Here is a 16,655-nt window from a genome sequence, read left to right on the forward strand (position 1 = left end):
GAATAACTCGAAAAGTTACACATTTAAAAGGGTGATACATAGGCCCGACCCTGACATTTCGGAGACCTTATGCAAAAACTAAAGTGAGGCCCCATAAAAAAAATCTTGTAAATATTATTAACTACATTTGTTACTACTAATTCAAAATATAAAGTTGCTAAAAAACATCTCATAAATTCACTACCACAAAATAATGTCTTCCCTCATTGGTAATCAAATAAAACTGTAAAACTATTATAAACAACTTTAAAACAAAAAAAAAAAAGAACAACGCATTACTATTTTCTAAACATCGACCTTCTGGCATTTTTAAAAGAAAATTCATCTATGAGATTTTTTCTTACTTTTTGGTGAGTTTATAAAATATAAAAATGTTGTCTAAAATTTATAAAGAAAACAGATTTGCATTTTTTTTATATAGATATTTTCCTTAAATTGTTGATAAATTTTAAATTTATGATTAGATTTTGATTTTTTTTTATTTTTATTAATAATTAAAATGCATCTAAAATTGAAACCAAATGTTACCAGACTAATTTTATTTATTGATAAAACATAAAAATAGATTTTACAAAAATATCAATACTATAACTATAAATTATCTCAAAAATCGGAGGCCCGGTACGACCACACTGCCACCGCTCGTGATAAAAAAAAAAATCAAATGTTGTGAAAACTGAAAAGATAGAAGAAAAAGAGTTGCTATTCTACATTGCTAGGAAATTGAAAGCGGAGAGGACATTCTTATGAGAGGAAAGAAAAAGACAAAAGTTGCCACTAATGTTTTGGTTTCACTTTTTATATATTTAATATTATCAAAACTTTAATATAAAAAGAAGAATTTCGGACCAAAATATCATAATCCGAATCTATTTGAGCCTTTGTGCTATATGAAATACAATAAAAAATAGATAATGAATTAAAAGGATTATATAATTTTCTATCTGTACACGTTTAGTATTTAAGTTTTTTTTATTTATATTTACCGTTTTAACTTGTTTAAATTATAAACACTCAGTCCTTATAACCGGTTATTCCAGGTAAGTCGAAAAAATAACTTAGTAAGGTAATATAATTTTTATTTTATACACATTTAGTCTTTATATTTTGTATTGCAAAATTAGTCATTGTTTTTTAACGCATTTAGTATTTATGACTGTTTTTTTTTTTCAGATTTTGCTCACGACATCCTACGTGGGACAATCATTAATTAGGTGTTTAGGGTTGTTGATGTTTCTTGCCACATTGGTCTCTGCTGCTTGGTTGCTTAGTATTTATGACTGTTTTTTTTTTTTCAGATTTTGCTCACGGCATCCTACGTGGGACAATCATTAATAAGGTGTTCAGGGTTGTTAATGCTTCTTGCCATACCGGCCTCTACTGCTTGGTTGCTTAGCTTTTATGGTTTAACTTAGGTCTTGTGTTCTGAACGTCGTAACTTCTTCATATGATATCGGGTTGTAATGACATTTATATCTATGTGTTCGTAATTTTTGAGTCTACTATAATTTTCATTTAGATTACTCCCATTAAAAAGTAAAAAATGTTATGATGGAAGACATGGCCCACTTCATCAATCAAGAGATGCGTCATGAGATCAACAAGCTCATAATTGACTTTTTGTGGCCCACTTCATCATTCAAGAGAAGCCTCATAAGATCAACAAGGTCATAATTGACTTTCTGCAGAAATTATGATCAATTTCCATTTTCATTCCAACTTATGCATGTGCATTCCATATAAAATTTGTAGTGGTGTTTTGGGGAAGAAGTTCAAAGCTTTGTTGCTTCTAGCCTTCTACTTTAACTAATGTGAGGATACTAATGTTTGGCTTAACTAGTAAACATGTTTTTTCTATGATACAGTCAAATAAAAAAAAGGCATGTTGAAGATGCTATTGAAAGCCTAATTATGCATGGCAATATGTTTCTGTCAAATATACAACCTGAAAGTGTTGTACTAAACTGTGTTACATTAGCATAATATTTGTATATGCTTTTCAAGACAATGCATAAACTATAAAGTAAATGACAGCAATCAATGTTTCCTTTCATTCAACACTTGTCCATGAAATCTCCCCCAAACAGAACATTAAGGGATGTTAGAACTTTTGGAGGAAGTCATAAATGTGTTTGTTGATCTTGTCTGGTGTTTCTTGAGTGATGAAATGAGCTGCACCTTGGATCACCACAACTTCATCCAACAAACAGGGCCGGTCCAAGAATATTTTGGGCCCGGGGCAAAAACAAAAATGGAGCCCTTCGAAAAAAAAATTGCTTCTAGTGTAATCATATCAAACGTTTTTTTTTTTTTTTTTTTTTGAGATGGAGAGTTTCCGTCTTATTTAAAACATAGATAAAATTAAAAATAGTTTAGAAGTGAATTATATTTTTCGGTTAAAAAATAATAATTAAATATAAACTAAATTTTTTAAAAATAAACTATTGACAAGTTCTAAAATTGGCCTTCTTAAATAAAACTCATTTTATAAATTTTTGGTGAGTATGATTTTTATAAAAAAAAAAAAGGATAAATAACTAACTTTTATTTCATAAGAAACTATATAGTCGTGATAATTTATAATTAGAATTTTCTGTGATATTAAAAAATAATTTAAGTGTGTAAAATCTAAACTAATTATCATTAAATATGTGTGTAAACCAAGATTTGGGCCGGCCTAATTGTCATTACTGTAACCATTTAATCTAAATTCAAAAAGCCACGTTAACAAGAAGAATTGAACTTGGGACCTACAAGATTTGAAGGTAGAGCCTTTTCCAGTTGGTCTGTAATCATTTTTGTTTAAAGTATAACACTAATTATATATAATTATTAACGTCCATTTTTTTGGGGCCCTGATCCAACGATGGACCCTGGGCCGTCGCCCAGCTTGCCCACCCCCATGGGCTGGGCCTACCAACAAAGGTACATATTTCTTGAATCTGCCACCATTTATGTAGTCCTTCACGCCTGGGATATGATACACTAAATCTAACTCCCCAACAACGAATTTCACTGGTACACTTACTTTAGCATCTGTCCATGGTGCTTCCAGTTCCCAGCGTTTTCCCCAAATCCATCTGGTGAAATTGGGATCCTTTTATATGAAGGATGTTCCTACCAACACCATCAATTTCGCCGCCGCTACAGCCTCTTAGACAAATCTGTTTATGTCTTCATTGACTAGAAACACCGATGGGTTGAAATCGTCGATGTCTTCTGGATTTCAGGTCACGAACCTTTCACAGATCTTGTGAAATTAGATATGGGTAACTGTTCAGAGGAGAAGAGGAAGTAAAGCAGATTTGTAGAGCGTGGAGAAACAATGTTCCGATGATGGTCCAATCGACACGTGGCGGTCCGGCGGACGACGGCCGTCGATGGCGGTGGCGGTCTGGTAGGTCTTGGTGGAGCAACTTCAAGTGAGATGTAATAGAGAAAGTAATACAATGGGTGGTAGCAAACTAGTAATAGCATGATAGCCAAAAAAAACCGAACCCGATGGTGAAAACCGAAAACCGACATATTAGGGTCGGGTTTGGGGTCAGTTAATCAGGGTCGGGATCGGGTTTGGTATGCTTTTAGAAAATTTTCGTGGGTTTGGTTACAATGATGGTATACAAAATACCCGTCCCAATTACCTGAAACCAAAACCGAAACCGAAACCCGTTACCTGAATCCGTTCATATATATATATATATATATATATATATATATATATATATATATATATATATATATATATATATATATATATATATATATATATATATATATATATATATATATATATAGGGTTAGGTTATTTTGTTTTCACTATCTATTGTGTGCATGTATGATTGATTATGAACCAATCATTTTAGTTATTTTAAGAAAATAATTAATGCATATTACATGTTAAAGATATATTGGATATTAATTACATCTTCAGCATTTAATATGCATTATATACTTTTTTTAAAATAACTAAAATGATTGGTCCAGAATTAATCATACATGCACACAATAGATAGTGAAAACATTTGAACCTAACTATATATATATATATATATATATATATATATATATATATATATATATATATATATATATATATATATATATATATATATATATATATATATCCTTGAGTTATCTTCTTTGTTGTGAATGATTTAAGGATAATTTCTTGAAATAGCTTCCTGTTTATTGTAATGCTGGTGTTTTGTCATTTTTTTAATCATAATACCTAGAGTAATTGTGATATTATGGTTTATGAATGCTAGTGTCTTTATTGTTTTTTTGCCACCAGTGTCTTTATTGTTTTTTTGGATATGAATTTATGATTGCATCACTAAGTCTAATGTTTTTGTATTCTCATTGCATCAAAATTGTTCTTAATTTGAATGTTAAACGGGGATCCCCGTTACCCCATTGGGATACCCGCAAACCCGATAGTGTTTGGTAAATGGGTACCCGTTGGGAATCGGGTCGGTGATGCGATCGATTTTCATATTCGGTGACGGGGACGGGATTACCAAAACCCGTCCCAAATCCGTCCCGTTGTCATCCCTAATAGCATCGGTGGGGTGTGGGTGTTTTTTTTATGTTGAAATGTTCTTGCAATAAAATGAGTGGCTGGATTTGTTCTCAAGTTATATATATATATATATATATATATATATATATATATATATATATATATATATATATATATATATATATATATATATATATATATATATATATATATATATATATATATATATATATATATATGTCACTTTTAAAATTAAAACTTCAATCTCTTACAATCATTTGTCTGTACTTGTCTATCAAATAACAATAATATTGTTATAAGAAGTATCGGAGTCCAACATTCTAAGATTTCTAAATTATTTAAATTATACCCTTCATAAGGTTATTTATAATTTCGCTGTATATTACAAACATGTTCTGTTTATTATATAAAGTCATAAGGTTATTTATAATTTCGCTATATATTACATACATTCTCATTTATAGTGGATTTTCATTTATATTCCGTATGCATGTGGTTTTCTGGTTTTGATATCCATACAAATTCATGCGTTAGTTGTGTTGATTTATTGTGTTTGAAGTATTCATCTAATATAACATATGTTTTAGGAAATTAGTAAATATCTATAATGCTACTTAATAAAACAAAATAAATATAACATGTGAATAAAATCAGAGTAGCTAATATCATATAATGATTTTATAAAAGAATAAATTTGTCTAAAAGTTTATCAAATATATTTTTCCAAAAGTTGAATAGAAAAAGTTATTGACTTGTGGTGGACGGCTACAAAGGTATAATAGTCACTTACGGCTACAAAATAGTTGATAGAAAAAGTGTGGACTTCAGCTGTTAGACAAGAGATAGATAGATATATATAAAGCCTAAAACATTTAGGCGTTGGCAGTTGACACTCCCAAAACTATACAAGATGGAGAGTATAGAACACAAGACAGTGAGTGCCAATGGACTTGACATTCACATAGCAGAAAAAGGTGAAGGTCCATTAATCTTGTTCCTCCATGGCTTCCCTGAGCTGTGGTACTCCTGGCGCCACCAAATTCTGTATTTTGCAGATCATGGCTACCGAGCTGTGGCACCAGACCTCCGTGGCTATGGTGACACAATGGGTGCACCAGTGAATGACCACACCAAGTTCACCATCCACCATCTGGTAGGCGACTTGATTGGGCTTCTTGATGCCATAACTAGTGAAGGTGAAAAGGCGTTTGTTGTGGGTCATGATTGGGGTGCATTCATTGCTTGGCATTTGTGTATGTTTAGACCTGAAAGAGTCAAAGCCTTGGTAAACCTGAGTGTGCCGTTTCTTCCCAGAAACCCAAAACGAGACATGGTCGAGATGTTGACAGATGCATATGGGGAGGATCACTACATGACCAGATTTCAGGTACGATTGATTTACAAAAAGAAGGTGCATGTATGAGTTACTTAATTGTTAAAGAGTATAACTTTATATATGAGTCATGAGTGTAGGAACCAGGTGAAATTGAAGCCGAGTTAGCTAAACTGGGTACACGAACAGCAGTTAAAAAGTTCTTAACATTTAGAGAACCTGAGCCATGGTATTTTCCTAAAGGTAAAGGATTTCATTATTCACCAGGCGATGCCCCAGTCACCTTGCCACCTTGGTTGTCTGAACAAGATGTTGACTACTTTGCTACTCAACTCCAAAAGACAAGCTTTTCTGGTGGAATCAACTACTATCGTGCTTTCCACTTGTAAGTTAATTTCACAAGCACAAAGTCCAACAGCAAATTAACAGTTGATTCATTTTTTCTTTTTTCTTGTGTTTGTTTGTAAAGGCACTGGGAGCTCACTGCAGCATGGCAGGGTGCAAAAGTGATGGTGCCATCTAAGTTCATCGTTGGCAACCTGGACTTGGTATATCATATGCCTGGCATCAAAGACTACATACACAATGGTGGGTTTCAGAAAGATGTTCCTTTTCTGGACGACGTTGTTGTTATGGAAGGTGCGGCCCACTTCATCAATCAAGAGAAGCCCCATGAGATTAACCAGCTCATAATCGACTTTCTGCACAAATTCTGATCAATTTCCAGCTTCTTTCCAACTTATAATGGATGTGCATTCCATATGAAATTTATACTGGTGTTTTGGGTAAGAAGTTCAAAGCTTTGTTGCTTCTAGTTTAAATAATGTGAGGCTGGATACTAATGTTTGGCTTTAATTAATGACAAAATTGCAAAAATGGTCCCTGTGGTATGCATTTTTTTGGGCCTTTAGTCCAAACCATGACTTTTTTTGGATTTGTGGTCCTTTTGAGGTAGTTTTATTGCGTTTTTGGTCCCTCGGTAAATTGAAATGAATGTAATGCCCTTGGGGTATTTATTTTCTATTTTTCTTTCATTTTTCTAAAATCTTGTATTCATTTATTTATTTAAAAAATAAGTGGGCTCTCTCTCTCTCTCTCTCTCTCTCTCTCTCTCTCTCTCTCTCTCTCTCTCTCTCCACAATATTTCTGGGTTTTCAAGAACTCAAGAACAAACACTTATTTCCATTTCTGGAGCAACCCACCACACTCCTTAATACTTTTATTTCTTTCCTCTTTTTTAGATTTCTTTCCACCGATTCATTACCAGATATTTGTATGATAATCTTCGATTTGGGGACCTGAGAGGGATTCGATGACATATTGATTTAGGGGTATTTACATCTCCTGCTTGTTTGTGCTTCCATCAGACCTTGTTATTCTCCAATTTCCAACTAATGGAGACCTTAGAAAAAGATGAGGAACATCGATCTACCTGCCAAATTCGACCACCCCAACCTCAAATTCGAAGTCATGAATCGTACTATCAAGCAAACCGACCCGAACATCACCCAAACATCACATATGTTGTCAATCTTTGTGGAAAGAAAGAATTTGCGCCTGATTCAGAAACAAAAGTCTAGAGATCCAAATCGACTTCCTTGATCGATAATCTGATGTTGAACAAGTTGAGAAACAATCTGGAGAGGTTTCCGGAGGATAAAAAGAACAGAACCTGATGTAACTAAGGGCGAGAAATCGGGGGATGTATAATCTTCATGGATTGAATTGCGAATTCCTTAAAGTCCATAACTATGGAATTGAAAAGGATAGGAGGAAAAAAGAACAGAACCCTAAATTTTAAAACCCAATTAATTTTGTTATCGGACCTCGAAATCTCTGTAACAATAACTTTAAAAATGAAGAGCAATCAACAACAACGAATTCCACAAATCATTGAAGAGGGAAGCATCCATCAGAGAAGAGGGAAAAGAGATTAGATACAAAAAAAAAAAAAAAAAAAAAAAAAAAAAAAAAAAAAGATGAACAGAGAAGAGGGAAGCATTAAATTGAAAATGGGTTTAACTAGAGGGGTTAGGGGAGGAGGGTTTTGATCGGACCCAGTGGGGGTTCGATTGCCTCCATGATCTCCGATCGCCTTCTGAAATTCACCAATTCGAAGCCCATGAAATCCTTCATGAGGTGAGATACAGGGAGCGAGAAATGTTGGTGATTTTATATCATCAATATTATTTAAGTGTAATAGGATTAAATTTGCTGATCAAAAGTAATCTTGTTGAATATTGAACAAGTTAGGATGGTGTAGGAGTGCACACTTGTTCAACTTTTTCAAGATTCAAAGTACACTGTTATTTAGGGGCGAATCCCCTAAACGAACGAGGTCCGGGGGCAACGCCCTTGGGAGCGAGGTCCTAGGGGCGGCAACCCCTGGCTGGGGTCGAAGGTTGACCCTTTTTTCCCTAAGATCCGTTTAATGACAGGTTTGGTAGTTTTTTATGACAGTTTGTAACTGTCTAGTGACAGTTTTCAGACAGAAATCTATAGTTGTTTTGGTCTGGTATATTTTTTGAAGAACATTTCACATACATTCTCTGATTTCGTATCTCTGAATTTCATTCAATTGAGTGTTCAATATGTACCATCGAAATACTTCAATTTGATAGTGATTCACGACTTTCAGATAATCCAAACAATCTGTTCATCCCTTTTTTCTAACAAGAAACAGAGAGGGAGAGAACTTCCAAGTCATAAATGAATTTGAATTCAATATCTTCTACCTGGGTTTTGTATGGAATTTTTTTATTCGGAGTGAGTTCTGACAAGAGAGAGAGAGAGAGAGAGAGAGAGAGAGAGAGAGAGCATTTTTATTTTTTTTAATTATTAAAATGAAAAAATAATTATTAAAACTTAAAAAAAATGAACTTAGAAATAGAAAAATAAATACCCAGTGATATTAAAGTCATTTTAGTTTACGGAGGGACCAAATCCGCAATGAAACTAACTCAAAAGCACCACGAACCCAAAAAAGTAAGGGTTTGGACTAAAACCGCAAAAAAATACATACCACAGGGACCATTTTTGTAATTTTGTCTTAATTAATTAGTGAACAAGTTTTTTCAATGAGACAGTCAACTAAAAAAAAAAGGCATGTTGAAGATGCTATTGAAAGCCTAATTATGCATAGCAATATGTTTCTGTCAAATATGCAACCTGAAAGTGTTGCACTAAACTGTGTTACATTAGCATAATATTTGTCGTTTATGCAGCCTTTGACTCATTGGTGTTTAAATACAAGTATATGCTTTTCAAGACAATGCATAACCTATAAAGTAAATGACAGCAATCAATGTTTCCTTTCATTCTACACTTGTCCATGAAATCTCCCCCAAATCAGAACATTAAGGGATGTTAGAACTTCTGGAGGAAGTCATAAATGTGTTTGTTGACCTTGTCTGGTGTTTCTTGAGTGATGAAATGAGCTGCACCTTGGATCACCACAACTTCATCCAACAAAGGCACATATTTCGTGAATCCACCACCATTTATGTAGTCCTTCACGCCTGGGATATGATACACCAAATCTAACTCTCCAACAATGAATTTCACTGGTACACTTACTTTAGCATCTGTCCATGGTGCTTCCAGTTCCCAGTTTCTGTATACAAGATAATCAAGATTTCAAATTTCAAAAAGTCCAAATAAGAGGAAGGAGTGGAAAAAAAAAACCTTACAGGTCCATAGAACGGTAGTAGTTTATTCCTCCTGTGAAACCAGTTTGCTCAAACTTTTTGGTGTAATAATCAACATCTTGTTCCGATAACCATGATGGCAAGATGATAGGAGTATCGTGTGCATCTCCAAAGGGCTTACCTTTGGGGAAGTAAATTGGATTGATATCACGGTGTGTCAAGAATTTCTCCACAACTTTCTTGGTTCCAACACTCGCCAACACAGCTTCAATTTCCCCTGGTTTCTACAACAAAATTAAAACGAGAGTCAAAAAGATTGAGCCCAAAGACATGAAAATAAGACTAAGTTTTGGTAATAAATCCGCATACGTATAGCTCAAACTAATGGTTCGACAGCATTTTCTCATCAAATTAAATGAAAGGAAGAGCAAATCTCACCTGAAATCTGCAAATGTAGTGATCATCTCCATATGCAGCACGCATATTCTCTACCGTTTTCCGTTTAGTGTTTCTCGGGCTAAAATGAACGCTCAAATTGACTAAGGCTTTAACTTTGTCAGGTCTAAACAAACACAGGCGCCAAGCAATCATGGCGCCCCAGTCATGCCCAACAACAAACACCTTATCTGCACCAAGAGCGTCGATGAGTGCGACCATGTCGCCGACAACATGAAGTGTAGTGAACTTGGTAGGATCGTCGATAGGTGCACCGGTGGTGTCTCCGTAGCCACGGAGGTCAGGGGCGACCGCACGGTACCCGTGGGCGGCGAGGTAGATGATCTGGTGGCGCCAAGAGTACCAGAGCTCAGGGAAACCGTGGATTAGAAGTACAATTGGACCTTGACCCATCTCTGCGATGTGCATGTTGATGCCGTTGACGCTTATCATCTTGTGCTCTATCCCTTCCATCTTCGTCTGTATCGATTTGGAGCACAATTCTGCAAAATTGTACAAAGGAGTATATTTCAAGAGAGTCGGTATCTTGAAGCATTATCCATCCACGAGATTAATGTGCGCATTATTGATAGTTTGTTAGACGTTCTTTTCCAAAAATGAAAACATGTCATTTTTATGTAATCAAAATTCAAAAGTAATCTGAAATAGGGTAAATTTCGTTTATACTTTATACTATTTTTAAACATTAAATTTTTATTTGTACACTTTAATTTTTAAATATAATAAATACTATATTTTTAAAAAATTTAGAATATTATATATTTTTATTAATCCAAGTATTAATTTTATTACGTTATAACATTTTTAATATTTTAAAAATTGATTACTACCATGTGCGATTAGCAATAAATCTTACATTGTCCAAGAAACAATAATATACTTTACTAATCTACACATAAAACATTATACTGCCTATATAAATATTGTTCTTGAAATAAAATAAGATGCAAGTCAGAATGAACCTTATTTTATAGTTCCCACTCCTCCCGACCACATGCACCACAAACACCTCTAAAACATGCAACAACTACCTAAGTGTTGGTGAAACATACAACTCAAAGTAAGATATCACTAGGTATTGTAATTTAACACCTTATGTATGCTGAATTATATATGTATGGAGGTGATTACTAATCCCCTTTACATATTACAATTGGTGTAATCAATCTTCCTTAATTTCATTCTACACTCCTCCATGGAAGCTCCCCCAAATCAGAACATTAGAACTTCTGCAAGAAGTCATAAATGTGTTTGTTGATCTTGTCTGGTATTTCTTGAGTGATGAAGTGAGCTGCACCTTCAATCACCACAACTTCCTCCAACTGAGGTACATTTTTCTTAAATCCACCACCCTTTACGTATTCCTTATTATACACCAAATCTAACTCCCCAACAATATACTTTACTGGAACACTTGCTCTAGCATCTGTCCATGGTGCTTCCAGTTCCCAGTCTCTACAAGTAAGATAATCAAGATTTCAATTTCCAGAAACAAATGAAGGGTAGTGATTTGAATTTTCAAAGAATTGTAAAGGAACTAACAGGTCAACACAACGGTAGTAATTTAGTGCTCCTGTAAAGCCAGTTTGCTCGAATTTTTTGGTGTAATAATCAACATCTTCTTCAGATAGCCATGATGGCAAGATGACAGGGGTACCATACAAAGCTCCAAAGGGCTTATCTGTAGGGAAATAAAAAGGAGCACGATCCCTGTATGTCAAGAATTTCTCAATAACTTTCTTGGTTCCATAACTAGCAAACACAGCTTCCATTTCCCCTGGTTCCTGCAACAAAGTTAAAAACGAGAGTTAAAAAGATTGAGCCCAAAGAGATGAAAGTAAGTTATGATTCGTGACATTAGGGTAAGAGTCTTTAATCCGTAACAGCAGAAGCGATAAATCATCGTAGCTCAAATTAATAGGTTTGACAGCATTTTCCCATCAAAACCAAGTGAAACGAAGAACAAATGTCACCTGAAATCTGCACATGTAGTGATCATCTCCGTATGCAGCACGAGCATTCTCTAAAATTTTCCGTTTAGGGTTTCTTGGGGTAAAGTGAACGCTCAAATTGACCAAGGCTTTAACTTTGTCAGGTCTAAACAAACACAGGCGCCAAGCAATCAAGGCGCCCCAGTCATGCCCGACAACAAACACCTTATCGGCACCAAGAGAATCGATGAGTGCGACCATGTCGCCGGCAACGTGAAGTGTAGTGAACTTGGTAGGATCGTCGATAGGTGCACCGGTGGTGTCTCCGTAACCACGGAGGTCCGGGGCTACTGCTCGGTACCCATGAGCGGCGAGGTAGATGATCTGGTGGCGCCAGGAGTACCAGAGCTCAGGGAAACCGTGGATTAGTAGTACAATTGGGCCTTGACCCATCTCTGCAACATGCATATTGATACCGTTGACGCTGATCATCTTGTGCTCTATCCTTTCCATCTTCGTCTCTGTTGATTTGGATCACAACTCTGCAAAATTGGGCACGGGAATCTGTTTCGAGATAGTCGAAGTATCTTGAAGCCTTTGATCCATCCTTGAATTTCACGAAATCTGAAATATTTAATAGGTGCCTGGCCTGCTGTCTACTATCGGTAGTTTGGTGCACATTATACTCTTCCATCATTCTAAAGTGACGAGCTTCGTGGCGGGCGGAAAGACAAAATTGCGAAAATGGTGCGTCTGGTAGGCAAATTTAGGGCTCTCAATAAAACCAATTGGCTAATTGGACTTTTGGATTTTTTGAAGTATGAATATTTGGACAATTTTGAACGTATTATTTGGTTTGAATATTTGAATTTTTGGATTGGTTTTAGCAAAATCGAATTATTATTTTGGATTTCGGATTGGTTTTGGTTTACATTAAAAAAAAAAAACAAATAATCCAAAAAAACCAAATTACAATTTATTATTTTGTTCTTTCTAATATATATTTTTAATAATTTATAAATTTATTAAATTATTCTTTTAGTATAGACTTAATTGCAAAAATGGTCCATGTGGTATGCAATTTTTTGGAGTTTTGGTCCAAACCACGAGTTTTTTGATTTTGTGGTCCTTTTGGACTGGTTTGTTTGTGAGAATGGTCCCTGTACTTAACATCCGTTAAATAGAATCTGTTAACCCCCTCATGTGCCTTGCACGTGAGGGTACTTCTGTCCTTTTACTTATAGGGACCATTTTTGCATATGGAAAAATAAAACATCCTTTATATATCGTTTTCTTTTCCCAGCTTCTTCCCCAACAAATCTTCTTCCCCAACGTTCTTAACTGTTCTTCCCCAACGACTATTCTCTTCCATTTCTCCTTTCCTGACTTGCAATCGAACAATGGTGGTTTGTTTTTGTGGAAAGCTTGCTTTGGTGAAAACGTCTTGGACACCACTAAATCCCGGCAGGAGGTTTTATGCTTGCCCTACTAAGGATTCTGTTTGTGGGTTTATCAGGTGGGTTGACCCGGCTATGTGTGCTAGGAGTAAAACCATCATACCTGGTCTTCTAAGAAACATAAATACGTTGGAGGAAAGATGTAATGGGCTGGTAAGAAGTATCAACATGTTACAGGAACAGTGCAATGGACTTTTGAGCAGGAACAACATGTTGGAGGCAAGGTGTGATGCATTGAAGGATGAAGGTTTCAAGCTGAAGATGTATTTATGTGCAAGTTGGTTTATGTTTGTGATTGTTATCTTTAGTATTTGGTCTATGTAAGGGATAGGGTTAGGCAAATGTGGGGATTTTTGTTGATCAAGTGATGCAGGGTAAAAATGGTATAATTTTGTTGTAATTTGACTTCATCATGTTTGTAATGAATTCCAATGTTGTTAATGATATAAATGATATTCAAGTGTGAAAATGTGTTCAAAATGTGTATCAGTTGTCAAATATAAGCACATAAATAGAACCAAAATGTAACAAAAGTACATTACCAAAATACATGTCATAAATTTACCAAAATGAACATTCCATTAACCACATGAGTGGAACCAAAAACCATTACCAAGTTAAGCATACAAGTGTCTGTGCACCATACATAACCACATCATCAAACCATAACTAAAGTTTTCAAAAACAAACAGTTTTTAACAACAAGAAACTAAATAGTCATTGCACCACAACAAATAACCATAATCACTTCTTAGATTGATTCCCTCCTTGCCCTTTACAGGTCCTAGAGTTGTGTCCTTATTCTTGCATTTGCTACAAGTAACACTAATATGTTTCCTTGATAGCTTCTGCACTCCATCATTTGTTGGCCCTTGGGAATGTTCTCCTTGCATCTCATTGACTCCATCACCTTCACTTGCCTTCTGCCTTTTGCTTAACCTTTCACCCTCACTTTGTCTTCTTTTTTTCTTAGGCCTTCCCACCTAAGTGCGATGTGGAGGAGGGATTAGCTTTGTTGGACAATTACTTTTAGGCCACATGAGTCTCCCTTTAATTGGTTCCACCTTAAATGAATAAGCTTTTTGCCATGTCTCTAGCCAATACACCTTGTGTACCCACTTGTAAATGTCAAGCTCAGCCTCAGGGTCTTTGCTCATTTCATTCAGAGTTGCAATTGCATGCCTGCAAGGTATTCCCATTAATTCCCACTTTCTGCAAGTACAGGTTTGGTTCCTAACATCCACCACATGTTGATCTTGCAATGCTCCAGTGACTTGATACTTGTTTGCCCCATTCCACCTAGCAATATATTGTGAAGCACCTTTTTTTCCTTGCATCTAGGATGTCTGTTGCTGTAGGTGTTAGTGGACCTTTAGCCTTCTTCATTGCCTTCATGACATTGCATATCCTCTTCATTAGATACTCCCTAATGAACTCTAAACATGAAATTACAGGTTTGTCCCTGCCTTTCTCTATCTTCCCATTAAACACTTCACACATGTTTGAAATCAACACATCAGAAACAGCTCTTCCTGCACATTACAATAACATACAATTAATGCTGATAAATAACTGAAACATATAATCTTTACCATATGCAAACATATACAATTACCTGAGAAATGACTCCTTGCCCAATGTACAGGAGGAATTTGCTTCAACCATTGACATGCCTCCTTATCATACTCACTAAACTCTTTCATCAAATGTTCAAACTCAGGAATGGTGGTTGCTGATGCACACCTCCATAAATGGTCCTTGTACTCAGTTTGCCCCCACTTCTTTCTCATATTGTCATGAATATGTCTAATACAATACCTATGCTCAGCATTGGGAAACAATTGATCAACTGCAATTTGTAATCCCTACATGACTCAACATACAATAATTAGAATTAATTTCTTGGTAAAAAAAACACAATCTAAATGATCAATTGATGAATTGTAATTTACCTTTTGCATGTCACTTATGAAAGTATAGTTTGAGTTGCTCCCAAGCTCCAAGTCATCCCCAAGGTTTTCTAAAAACCACTTCCAGCTAGCTGTGTTTTCAGACTCAACAATTGCATAGGCTAAGGGATAAATTCTATTGTTGGAATCTAGACCAACTGTTGTAAGAACCTAACCAGGGAATGGGCCTTTCATGAAGGCACCATCCAAACCTACTAAGTCTCTAAGACATGCTTTGAAACCTTTTTTCAGTGGACCCAAGCATACATAAATCCTTCTAAACTGCCTTGTTGGGGATGCAGGGTTGCCATTAGGACACACATCTACTTTGACTGTTGTGTGTGGGTTTGTAGCTTCAAGTTCAAGAGCATAGTCCCTCAACAACTCAAACTGTTTTGTGTAGTCCCCAGTTACATGCTTTCTTGCCATATCTTTTGCCCTAAACACCTTATCCATTGAAATACCCACCTGGTAGGTCTTTTGAAAGTGATCTTGTATGGCTCTCAAAGGAATCTTCGGATCTGCCTCAACTTGATCTATGATTTTCTTGCAGATTAAAGAAGCAATACAAGCTCTGAGTTTTCTTGTTTGTAAGCATGTATGAGTTTGGTTTAAGGTCCTTATAAACCAGTCAGATTCAGGGTTTGACCTAGATGCATGTATATACCAACCACATGTTTCTTTTTGTGTCTTTACTTCTTTGCCCCTGCTTTTTGAAGTGGTAGGTTGAGTCCCCACTTGACTTTTATTGATGACAGGTACAACTCCTCTGCACTGTGCCCTAAGCCTTTGACTGTCATTTTTTTTAAAGAATAGATTCCTTCTTGTTTCTAGTGCGTGCACATCAATTAACTCCTTTAATTCTTTTTTACTTTTAAACTTTTGCCCCACTGAGAATGACTGTATATGTACTGACCCAAGGTTGCACCTTTTTTCTTTTCCCAAATTTTTTATAAGAGCTCTTCTTTCTCTGTCTTGGTCTGATCCTTCATCCAATGATTCGAACTCCTTATTGTTGATCACTTCCATATCTTCAGGTTCATGACCATCATTAATACATGCTCCTTCAACATTTAGAAAGAAGTCTGCCATGTCCACATCAACATCTTCTATATTGTTCTCCTCATCCATTATGTCATCCACTTTATCTTCATTTTCTGATCGTTTCCCATCATGATCATCACCTTCATCCTTTTCATACTCTTCATCACTCTCTTCAGATTCAACATCCCCTTCATACTCTTCAACATACTCATCACTTCCATTTAAATTTTCCATAAGGTTGTCAAAAATCTCATTATATTGTTCATCATCATTAATGTGTGGGGTGTTGTAGCATCCA

The 16,655-nt window shown here is 35.5% G+C and overlaps 3 protein-coding genes across 3 annotated transcripts; 1 reads left to right on the forward strand and 2 right to left on the reverse strand.

Annotated features, from left to right (window-relative positions):
* Positions 1–5,403: 5,403 nt before the first annotated feature.
* LOC111917257 (uncharacterized) lies at positions 5,404–7,864 on the forward strand. Its single transcript, XM_023912937.3, has 3 exons — positions 5,404–5,927; positions 6,014–6,258; positions 6,343–7,864. The coding sequence occupies exons 1-3, from the start codon at positions 5,451–5,453 to the stop codon at positions 6,587–6,589; spliced, it is 969 nt and encodes a 322-aa protein (XP_023768705.1). The 5' UTR covers positions 5,404–5,450; the 3' UTR covers positions 6,590–7,864.
* A 1,124-nt stretch (positions 7,865–8,988) lies between these two features.
* Positions 8,989–10,560, reverse strand: LOC111917258 (uncharacterized). Its single transcript, XM_023912938.3, has 3 exons — positions 9,959–10,560; positions 9,563–9,804; positions 8,989–9,486 (listed from the first exon to the last, which is right to left on the reverse strand). Exons 1-3 carry the CDS (start codon positions 10,427–10,429, stop codon positions 9,240–9,242), a joined length of 960 nt encoding a protein of 319 aa, XP_023768706.1. The 5' UTR covers positions 10,430–10,560; the 3' UTR covers positions 8,989–9,239.
* A 315-nt stretch (positions 10,561–10,875) lies between these two features.
* Positions 10,876–12,792, reverse strand: LOC111917256 (uncharacterized). Its single transcript, XM_023912935.3, has 3 exons — positions 11,950–12,792; positions 11,519–11,760; positions 10,876–11,431 (listed from the first exon to the last, which is right to left on the reverse strand). Exons 1-3 carry the CDS (start codon positions 12,418–12,420, stop codon positions 11,197–11,199), a joined length of 948 nt encoding a protein of 315 aa, XP_023768703.1. The 5' UTR covers positions 12,421–12,792; the 3' UTR covers positions 10,876–11,196.
* Between the last annotated feature and the right edge of the window lie 3,863 nt (positions 12,793–16,655).

This window comes from Lactuca sativa, chromosome 3 (genome assembly GCF_002870075.4).
Source record: "Lactuca sativa cultivar Salinas chromosome 3, Lsat_Salinas_v11, whole genome shotgun sequence".
NCBI classification, from domain to species: Eukaryota; Viridiplantae; Streptophyta; class Magnoliopsida; order Asterales; family Asteraceae; genus Lactuca; species Lactuca sativa.